Source organism: Schistocerca cancellata, chromosome 4 (assembly GCF_023864275.1).
Source record: "Schistocerca cancellata isolate TAMUIC-IGC-003103 chromosome 4, iqSchCanc2.1, whole genome shotgun sequence".
NCBI classification, from domain to species: Eukaryota; Metazoa; Arthropoda; class Insecta; order Orthoptera; family Acrididae; genus Schistocerca; species Schistocerca cancellata.
The window spans coordinates 667407992-667420107 of NC_064629.1; the positions used below are offsets into that span (position 1 = coordinate 667407992).

At 36.5% G+C, this 12116-nt stretch overlaps 1 protein-coding gene across 1 annotated transcript in view; it reads left to right on the forward strand.

The window, feature by feature from the left end:
• LOC126184375 (palmitoleoyl-protein carboxylesterase NOTUM) overlaps positions 1-12116 on the forward strand; it is a 328408-nt gene that overhangs the window by 226707 nt on the left and 89585 nt on the right. The window contains exons 6-8 of the mRNA XM_049926760.1: positions 481-576; positions 687-747; positions 5866-6030. Of these exons, the coding sequence (XP_049782717.1) occupies positions 481-576; positions 687-747; positions 5866-6030 (322 nt within the window). The remainder of the gene's footprint in view (positions 1-480; positions 577-686; positions 748-5865; positions 6031-12116) is intronic.

Here is a 12116-nt window from a genome sequence, read left to right on the forward strand (position 1 = left end):
TACAACTGAGCTGAAAATTTTTCTGTTAGTTGCCACATATATTATTTCAAAGAACATCAACAGACTTATTAATATCAATTTTTCCAGTAATGTTAAGAAGAATATTCATGATTTTTTGTAAGCGTATTGTTTGTCAATAACTCATAGATTCTTAGAAGACTTGATATGATATGGAATAAATCCTCCTTGAGGCAATTACAGACATCTGAATGGTCCATATATTGTGTAGATATCTTTCAGTGTTCATTTATTGTGTGTAGAAGTATTATACTATGTGTTATGCACACTTTTTAAAAATCTATGTTCTGAATTACTTGCTGATATGTTTCCTTGGTTCAGATAGCCTTCTACAAAATTGTTATTTGATTTTTCACTACTTAATAGAAGTTACATTCTTTTGATTTGATAAAATTGCACAAATAATTTTATTGATTTTTAGCATACACTCAGACACTAAGACTAAGTTACCTGGTTACACAGGAGGATGGTACTGCTTTGACACAGAAACATGTCTTAATCGCTGGACGGAACGGCGTTACTTAATGAGCTCTTCCCATTGGCCCGAAACACGTACTGGTCTGTATGAGCATTATTAATAAATATTTGAATTTGTCATAAGTCAGAACATGTGGATTTATGTCTACTCAGCACCACTTTATATTAATCATCATCTAATTCCTTTACAGTTGGAGGAATATTGTCTTCTAACCAAGAAGAAAATCCTTTCTGGCATAATACAAATCATGTGTAAGTCCATAAATTTACAGTAGCTGTAACACATGTAAACACATTACTGGAATTGTGTTTCCATATAATATAGGAAATGCAATCAGTCTGCATAGATGGTCACAGGTTTGTTTGACCCATGGGTGAGTGTAGCAGAGATTCTGAAGAAACTGAACTGGCAGACTCTTGAAGATAGATGAAAACTATCCAAAGAAAGCCTACTTACAAAATTTCAAGAACCCACTTTAAATGATGAATCTAGGAATATAGTGCAACCCCCTATGTATCACTCATGTAGGGATTGTGCAGACGAGATTAGATTAATTACTGCTCACATAGAGGCCTTTAAACAATCACTCTTCCTGTGGGATGTACTCTCCTCCATGCACTACACAGTGATTTGCAGAGTATAGGTGTGGATATAGATGTAGATGTAATGCCCTAACTATGTGATCATGGAAGAAAATTAATGCATACTAATAATTTGCAACTGTCTGTTCATTTATCAAAGTTGGAAGCAAAGTGACAAATTGAGAAGTATGTTGCTAGAACTGAGGAGGATAAGTTAGTTATTGTGTGAATCAAACATGAGACTATAACTCAGAAAGAGAAAAGAAAAATTGAATGATCTTTATGAAAGTAGCTTAAGAAACTGGTCAAAAGTGGACAAATTTTATTAAGTGAGATGGTAAATAGTGGAACAGGAGACTCAGCAGACTCATGATTGGGAGTAACTGGGTTACAATAATGATATTTGGTCTACATAGTTTAGGTGAATGTAGGGATGGATCTACCTCAATAACTGTTAAATATGAATTAATTGTTAATGCTAAATGATAATGTCATCAACAGGACATTGTAGCTTAATCCAAAAAACACTAGTACAGTACATATTCCAGTATAAAGCTCTATTGGTTTTTGGTTGACAGCACTGATGCTCATAAATGTCAGGTGGGGCTAGGGGACAGCACATGGCAACCACTGTGCATCCTATTACAGCTACACTGTAACTACCACATTTTAGCAGTCTGCATCTATCAGAAAGATCAGTAAGCATAACTTTTTTTCGGAATGCCCCATATTAATAATGAAAATTTGTTATTTGGGTTTATATTTTCCACCTATAAAATGTTGATTTTTCAGCTGTTCTGTAATAATGTTATTATAATACAAAGTAATTCAACAGAGACTACACTAAAAGTGATAGACACTAGTGATGATGTGTTGTAACTAATGCGTAATTTGCTGAAAACCAAAATTTTACTGTTTCTCAGACACAGACCTTGATGTTCCTCACATTCATACACTGTACACTGAGTATATGACACAGATCATTGCCTTCATATTTTTATTTGAATGATCATGCAATGAATGCATATGTACAGTAGTACAGAGGAATTTCCTGGTGCCAGAATTCTGATTCTCACACATCTTAATCCATGACCTGTGATTCTAATGTTCATACATCATGGGAGCCATGCCAGTTTCAAATGATCTTTTTCCAGGACATATCATCTCCCAAAACAATTACTTAATTTTCTGTGAGTATATTTAAAAGGAACAATGTGTTTTACTGAACTGTACATGCTTAACAACCTGAAGGAAGAAATTCGTGACATTATTTATGCCAAGACCACAATCGTTTGTACAGTGATGATTAGTTTTGGCAAATTTGAACTGTAATTTTCAAACTGCATTAGTACAAGCAGCAACATCTATAATGACCACCACAGATAGACACTTTATCATAATCGAAAATAATGTTACTTGATTATGATAAATTGTCTACCTGGTTATGATAAAGTGTCTACCTTTAATGATAATTGTAGATGCTACTGCCTTTACCAATGTAATTTTAAAATGTCAGTTCAAATTTGCCAAAACTGGTCATCACTATACAAACAACTGTCATCTTGGTAATTAAAGTGTTTGTATAAGAAGACTTCATCATTTAAAATTATGAATCACCTCCTATAAGACTGACTGTATCAGGTAATTAAAAAATAGAAAGTGTTTAATTTATAGTAGAAATATGTCATTCAAATATATAAATAATGTTCTAACGTAGAGACACATATGAAACTGAATATGTTATTTCCAGGTTTTTAACAACATTATTAGGTTAAATTCCCAAGATATGCTCTTGTTGCCGTCACTCATGGCTGCTGTCAGTTAACCATTCTTACATGTGCTGCTGCTAATGATGTGGAAATGGCATCCAAGCAATTAGGATGACAGATATGTAAATATTACTGATTTTCATTCACTGCAGGCAGCCATACCCACAATTAATGTGCTGATAAATCATGTGCCACATATAAGTTAATATAAGATAATCTCTGCAGTTTTTATTCCAGTAACACATTTGATTTAGTGTTTCAGCATCCTGTCCTGTGATCAAAGTTACAGGGTCAGTTGAAAGTATTTATCTACTTATTTTATGAAGTGTGAGGTTGTACAGTTGATATTTTCCACAACAGAAGTACCAAATTATTTTTTGTTCCCATCACCAGTGATATGGCACTTTGTGGTGTATGTAGTCCATCAATTTTTAAATCAAAAGTAGTCTTAAAAAAAGAATTAGAAAGTGTATATGGTACACTTGTACAGTTGATATTTTCTACAACAGAAGTACCAAATTATTTTTTGTTCACAGCACCAGTGAAATGGCACTTTGTGGTGTATGTAGTCCATCAATTTTTAAATCAAAAGTAGTCTTAAAAAAAGAATTAGAAAGTGTATATGGTACTATTTTCTACTAAAATAAATATGGGGAAATCAGAAAGTACTTCTCACACGACAATGCCGATGAGGTAGGACTTACCACAAGTCACATTTTAGCCTCTGCGAAGCTACCAAAATCTAACATCAGCAGGGCTCCATGCAGTCAGAAAGATGAAGATCTTCTGGTACTTAAGCTGACAAGGAAAATGCCACAGTTGTTCTTAACACAAGTGAATATTATAGCCAAGTGGCATCATTGTTGGAAGATACACATACACATACCTAAGACATGACCCAGTTCTGTCATTCAGGAGAAAAGCAAAGGAGTTCCTGAAGAATTCTGGTCTACCAGAGAATTTCATTAAAATTTTTAGAGCACGAACTCCTCGACCTCCTGCTGTACAGATTACCTAAAGTCCACAAGGAAGGTATTCCACTGAGGCCAGTTGTTAGTGCTATTGGTTCTTCCAATCTTCCATCTTTGGCCAAATATTTCACTAAGCTGATGACTTCAATAGCTGGCCAATGTGAACATCACATCAAAAATTCTCAGATGTTCATTGAGAAAATTAAACAGATAAGAGTTGGCCCAAATGATAATTTAGTCAGCCTGGATGTGGTCTCACTATTTACAAAAGTTCCTGTGGTTGACACATTGAAACTGTTGATGGAGCATTTTCCTCCTGAAGTGATAAGGGTTTTCCAACATGTTGTGATTCTTGTACGGTGGTAAATTTTATGAAATGATAGATGGAATGGCAATGGGTTCTCCATTCCCCCAGCTGTGGTAAACTTTTTTATGGATGATTCTGAGGAACGTGCATTAAATTTGGCCTGCTTCATCCATCTTCATTTTATCATTATGTTGATAACACATTTATGGTCTGGCCACATGGCATAGATTCTCTTGAGCACCTCCTTGAACATATAAACAGTATGCAACCAAAAATCCAGTTCACTGTCAAGACAAAGAAAAAAGGAAGGCTGCCATTTTTAGATGTTCTGACACAACAAAAGTCAGATGGACATCTTGACTGTTCAGTGTACTGCAAGCTGATGCACACTGATATATATCTTAGTGCCCCGAGTTTTCATCATCCAGTCCAAAAGAGAGAAATTTTAAATACATTGGTACACAGAGCAAAAACTGTTTCTGGAAAAAACCACTTGGATTCTGAAATTGATCATCTGAAGTACGTGTTTGAAAAGAATGGCAATGGTCCACAAGATACAAAGTCAGCATTCTCCAAGAACAGAAAATGTAGAAATGTTGAACATTAACATGATGAGCTACCAATGGTATTCCTTCCTTTCTGTAGCACTACATTCAGCAAAATAAGCACTGGGAAGATGAGGTATAAGACCTATTTTCTGATCTCCTAAGAAGATAAAGGAGGTGCTACACCCTGTTGAGGACAGTCTTAGCCTCAGGATCACACATTTCTTGTGAGTGCAGTTGCAATTACATTGGTCAGTCCATCCACACAATCTCCAACCACTGTGCAGAATATCAATGGCATATTATAAAATTGGCAACAGGAGAAAGTTATAGGTGTAGATCACAGGCTCACAAACACAAAATACTGTTTGACAAAACAAAAGCTATGTCCCTGGCTCCTACATACTGGGATTCTCTAATTAAGGAGGCTGTAGAAATAAGAATTTGTGATAGGAATGTCAACTGTGACAGTAGATAGAGAAGAGGCAGAGATATATGTCACTATGTTTACGCTACTACAGGAATGGTGGCACCACCAGCACAGATAATGACACCATCTGCAACTGTGTTATGTAATTACTGACCAATCAGAAGTCACTACAGCAACAGTTTTGACTGTCAGTTGTTTCTGATGGAGTCCATGGTGGTAATCATCAAAAGCTTGAGGTTTTATTCTATCTTGAATTGACATGGCAAGAAATCCAAGAATGTTTTATACATGAAGGTATTTCCAGGAAACCTTTATTTACTTGTGAATATTACCAGATCATCAATATGTGCATTGCTCCACAAATGTTTTCTTGCAAGTCACATGACTGATTGGAGCTGCTGAATTAATATAATGTACAGTAATTACATTTATAAACTCTTCATTTCCTGTGACTTGAAAATTTTCCTGAGGTTACTTTCTTCCTTTAAATTCTTATGTTTTGATTCACATTCTTTCACCACATTTTCTTAAATTTTAAACACAATGCAGTCAAAACATAAATACTGTTTTATTTATGTATGTAAGTATTGTACTTAGACGTAATTCTGCATGTTTCACTCACTCAGTCAGTAGTTAGAAGATATCACATGTATTTTACTGAGTGCTAATTTGACTAACATTTGCTCTTTGAACTTTATACATCCTTAGTTACCCATTATTGTTTCTTGTATCATTGTTGACTTAATACATACATTTTTATTTACAGGCTAGTACCATATTGCAGCAGCGATTCTTGGAGTGGATCAAGAAACAAACCTCTGAAGGATCTACAGTTCACATTCATGGGTGCCATTATTGTATCACAGGTTATAGAGGATTTGTTGCCTCTGGGATTAAGCAAAGCAACATCCCTAATGCTAGCAGGTAGCAGGTGTGTGAGTGTGTGTGCAGTGTGTAGATTCAAAAGAATCAGTTAGTTCTCGTAGTGCAATGACTTCACACAAAGTTGTATCAGCATATATGCATTACTATTAAATTAAAATATTATATTTAATGTCCTGTTTAATTTAGTTTATTGGATATAGGTACAAATTTGACTTCTCCCGTATTCTTTATTTTTCTGCTTTCTTTTTGTCTCTATTAGGTTGGTGCATAAGTTCATAGAGTTTTTGTTTTGCACGTTGTCATTCTGTTTGCTATGGGTTTAGTTATCAATTGTTATTTTTTATTTGTAGATCACTGTTACTGGTTCAGTTTACATATTGTAATTTTGTTAATTTGAGACAGTGTATGGAGCTGTGGACACTAAAAGTGGAGCACCAAGAGGAGAAATGAGAACATTTCTGACATACTCTTCTGTTTGAGTTCAATAGAGGGGTGACAGTGGAGGTAGCCAGAAACATTTTCACTGTGTGTGGGGATAATGCCATTGGACAGAATGTGGCTAGAAAATGGTTTTCTCAGTTTAAGGAGGACCATTTTGACATTAGTGGCTTTCCACATTCAGGAAGACCTTCAGGGCTTGATGAAGATCATTTAAACACATTAATCCACAATGGTCCACATCGGTGTCCTTGAGAAGTGGCAATGTGATGAATTGTGATCATTCCATCATCATGTGACATTTGCATGTAATGAGGAAAGTTAAAAAATCAAGTGTTTGGGTACAGCACGCTGTAAGCCAAAATTACAAAAAATCATGAAGTGGCCACATGAGCATGTCCACCATTCCTATCCTGTATCATTACTGGTAATGATAAATGGTGTCTTTATGCTAACATAAGGAAAAGAAAGAAATAGTTGAGCCCAAACAAAGCAGCAACTACCCACACAAAGACCTGTGCACATCCACAGAAGATAATGTTATGCATCTCATGGAACAGTGACAGTGTGGTGTACTACGAATTGCTTCCCCGAAGTATAACCATCAATGCTGACATTTATTGATAACAACTGAGATCTCTTGCAGACACAGTTCAAGAACAGTGACCAAGAAGACTGCGTGAAGTGATGCTACTGCATGATAATGTTTATCCATATTCTGATAGACTGACAGAAAACATTATACAGAAGTTGGGTTGGGAAATCATTCAGCACGCACCTTCTTCACCTGATCTTGCGTCTTCTGATTTTCACCTTTTCCTATCTACATCAAACAACCTTCAAGTAACCTCCTTTCTGGATGGAAATGCGCTCTCAACATGGCTTGATGAGTTCTTCATCTCAAAACCACGTGATTTCTACAGTCATGGAATTTAAGTTACCCCAGCATTGGCAGACTATTGTAATGGTAGAGAATAATATATCATTGATGACTGAATTCTCTGTTATGTGTGTCTGATGTGAATGCCACAAACTTATTCACCAACCCAATACATGTACCCTTGAGAAGTGTTTATCTGTCATCATAGTACTGATTAGTGACGGATGAACAGTGTAGTCTATGTAGATAAGCATGAGGGGTGTTTCTTGGTTGAAACGTTTCCTCATTAAGAATTGTCAATAATCCAATCAAAGTATATTTCATGCTGCCAGCACCTGGGATGACTGCGTATTGTAGTATGAATCTAAAATATAGGTATTTACTTTATGTATAAAGTTTGAAGAATTATTCACACTTTATGCCACAATAAATTGTGCATAATCTTCAGTACTGCTGACAATATTTATACTATCAAACTGGTACTACTTAAAATTTAACACAGAAAATGAGCTATTTTCCGTAATGTCTTCCTGAACATTGAAAAGAATTGTTTTAAAACTTACTATTTTTATATATGCAATATATGTTCCATTTAAAATGATAGTTTCTCTATGGTCCATTCAAATACCTTTGCAGAAAATTTACTTAGCTGTGTTATGCCTGAAATAATATTTTTTTTATAAAGTTCCTATCAGATATTAAGTAACAAGTACTGATTTATAATTAATTAATATTAGGGATACATTATGTTGGCAAAAACACTGAAACTGTATATATTTTGGAAATGTGACACATGAGGAAGTCAATACAAACTTACCAGGCATATTGGAGTGACAATATATCTGTTAAGAGGTTTGTCCAAGAAAGGTGGCACAATGGACTTGCATTCACAAAGATGGCATTCAAATCCCCATCCATAATTCAAAATTTAGGTTTTCCATGGTTTCACTAAACTGCTTGAGGCAAATGCTGGTTTGATTCCTTCAATAAGGACATGGCTAATTTCCCTCCCCTTTCTGAGATTGTGCTCCATCTCTGATACTTCATAACCAACAGGACATTAAGCCCTGGTATTCCTTTTTTCCTTTGTTAAGAAGTTCTTGTGTGTACTATCCTGAAAGTGACACACTATTTATTATGGATTCTGAGATTTAGCTATTTGAAGTTCATGGAGTGTGCCATGCAACTTGAATGTGGAGTATGGCAAGTAAAAATCCTGCTGAGCACAATAATTTTTGCCATAGTTTCATAGTTAAATGTTTCCACAGTAGTTGGCAGAAACGTATCATGGGCACATATTGAGAATTGTCTGTAGACAGTTGAGGCTCACCCATGAAAAAAATTGGTTTCCACTTATCATTGGATTATTTAATGCATTCCGTCTGCCTGCAAATACTCCCTTGAGCAATGCTACATCTTGTGACACAAAGTTTGCTTTCACACAGACATCACCAAGCCATACTTTTAGAAAACGATCAACCGGTGGCAGCCAAAATATGCACAACTGCCCAATAATTCCATATAGTATCTCTAAAACCTAATACCATAACAAGTATAGTGTAGAAGTATTTTTCTCAAAGATATATAATAGGCTATGAACTGTAAGTTAAAGCTTAACAAACTTCAAAGAGGTAGTAAATTAATAAAATGGGGCCTGTATAGTATGAAAGAACAAGTGGTTATTGAGGGTTCCAGAGAGACAGTTAGGCAACATTTGACTGAAACACGGGAAGGGAATACAGCAGAAAACAAATGGGTAGCTTTGAGAAATCATCTCTTAAAGTTACCCATTTGTTTTCTGATGTATCGAGAGATGATTTCTCAAAGCTACCCATTTGTTTTCTGCTTGTTCCCTTCCCCTATTTCAGCCAAATGTTGCCTAACTGTGTCTCTGGAACTCTCAATAATCTCTGGTTCTTTCGTAGTATCTAGGCCCCTTTTTTTAATTTACTAACTTTTTGCAATTTATTAAGTTTTAACTTACAGTTCTTTTACAAAAATAGGGAAGGTAGCAGATGATCCAGTAGATAAAAAGGCAAGGTCTAGTAGAAGTCCTTGGATAACAAAGAAGATAGTGAATTTCATTGACAAAAGGAGAAAATATAAAGATGCAGGTTTACAGAATGCCACAATCACACTGTTCAATTCATAAACTTATTAATGCTAACTCTTTATTATTCATTCGCACACTACACAGCAACATGAAGTCCAGACCTCATGAGAACAAGAAGAGGGCAAAGAAATCAGCATCAAGAAAGTATGAAAGACAAAGATCTCTTGCACACTCCTATGTCAACGATTGTTTGTACCTTAATGACTGTCCTTGGCTATACTGGTTCCCAATGTGTCTGCCACATAGGAACTGAAACAGGTGAAAGGGAATACAGACATCTAAAAATGAGACTGGTAGAAAGTGCAAAATGGTTAAGCAAAATGGTTCAAATGCAAGGCTGTAGAAGCACGTATAACTAAGGGAAAGATAAATACTGAGTTCAGATGACAATCCAGTACTAACCAAAGAAGGGAAAGCTTGAAGGTATAAGGACTGTATGGAGGGGTTATATAAAGGAAAATATATTTGAAGACAGTACTATAGAAAGGGAAGGAGGAGTAGATGAAGATGAGATGGGAGATGTGATACTGCAAGAAGAATCTGACAGAGCACTGGAAGATCTAAATTAAAACAAGGCCTCTGGAGTACAATGACATTCCTCAGACTTATTGAGATCTTATGTATATAGACTGAAGCAGTGAGTGAAAATTTGTTCCGAGGCTGGGAATCAAACCTGGGTCTCCTGCTTACTAGGCAGGTGCATTAGCCACTAAACCACCTTGGCACAGCAATTCACACAAGTGCGCGAATTACCCTGGCATGCCTCCCACCTCAATCCAAACTCTCACTGGCATCCTTGTCTATTTTAAATTCCCATGTACACAAGAACAGAATTGCCGAAGCTCTCCAAGTTCTGGAAAGCACCTCAACATCAAACTTAAATATTCCAGAATTCGAAACCAGAACAGCTGTTAGCATGAGTGACATAAAAGTAGATATCTTAGGTATTGTGAAACAACTCAAATGACTTAAGAAAGGCAAGTCTTCTGGTCCAGATGGTATACCAGTCAGGTTCCTCTCAGAATATGCAGACACAATAGTGCCTTTCTTAGCAATCATATACAACTACTCACTTGACGAAAGGTCCACTTCTAAAGACTGGAAAGTAGCGCAAGTCACACCAATATTCAAGAAGGGAAATAGGAGTAACCCATTGAATTACAGACCCATATCACTGTCCTCAATTTGCAGTAGTATTTTGGAGCATATACTGTACTTGAACATTATGTATCACCTTGAAGAAAATGACTTATTGATACATAACCAACATGGATTCAGAAAATATCATGCTTGTGCAACACAGCTAGCTCTTTATTCCCATGAAGTAATTAGTGTTGTTGACAATGGCTCTCAAAATGGTTCAAATGGTTCTGAGCACTATGGGACTTAACATCTGAGGTCATCAGTCCCCTAGAACTTAGAACTACTTAAATCTAACTAACCTATGGACATCACACACATCCATGCCCGAGGCAGGATTCGAACCTGCAACTGTAGCAGTCTCGCGGTTCCGGACTGAAGTGCCTAGAACCGCACGGCCACCGTGGCTGGCAGGGGACTGATGACCTCAGATGTTAAGTCCCATAGTGCTTAGAGCCATTTGAACCATTTTTGAGAATGTGTAGGACACTTACTTGATTCATGCCACTTCCTCATGCGATTGCACGGGAGCTAGCATGCGGATCACCTGCAGCAGCAGCAAGAACATTAATCTCTATCTAACATGCAACATGCAAGACATTTGCACTAATTTACACTAAATAAAAAAAGTTGTTCAAAGGTTGGCGACACTCACAACGTGAATAAAAACAAACAAACATATATAAACACTGTCTCTGTTCAGAGTGAGAAACACACGTAACTTCAGTTCAGTTAACAAAAGTGAAGTGTATAGAATGCAGCACAAGAAATACTGCAGAATGGCAAAATTTGCCTAATGCATACATGAATCGAAGACATTTGATTCATCCACTGCTAGCAGGAAGGGAAGGAGTGGAGAATATGTAAAGAAAACACCATAAGTAATTTGCACACCAGTTTTATAAACAAAACCCTGTTTTTGGCGTACAAAAACCAAAAATGTGCAAACATATGTATCCAATTTGCAGAATAACCATGGAGGGTGCTTTATAAATAAAAGTGAAACACGTCTGGTGTAATTCTCTTTAATGAAATTGCAGTAAGCTCAAGACAGAAAACCAATAGTAGCTGATTGTGTCATTTCATTTGTGTAAGTACCTGCACCTGGGTTTCAGGCTGGATCCCCCATTTATGTTCGATGCTGAAGTACTATTCCAGAATATGAAGAGCCCTGGCATTTCTGTTCATGTGTAAGGGGGAATCTAAAGTAGACTGGGGAGGCAGTGAGAATCTGTATTGAGGTGAGAGGCATGTCAGGGTAATCCTTGTAGTTGAGTAAACTGCCGTGCCAAGGTGGCTTAGTGGCTAAAGCAACTGCCTAGGAGGAGACCCAGATTCAATTCCTGGCCTTGGTAGGAATTTTCACTCACCGCTTCAGTCTGTTTACATAAAATCATATCTGTATGAGCTGAGTAATGGCTCTGAAATTGTGTCATTTCATTTGATTTCTGAGAATCTTGGGAGACCCATCAATGACAAAATTGTTCCATCTTGTGTGCAGTATGTGTAAGACATGCCAAATACCCTCAGCCGTCAAGTATAATGGAATAATTCCCCAAAG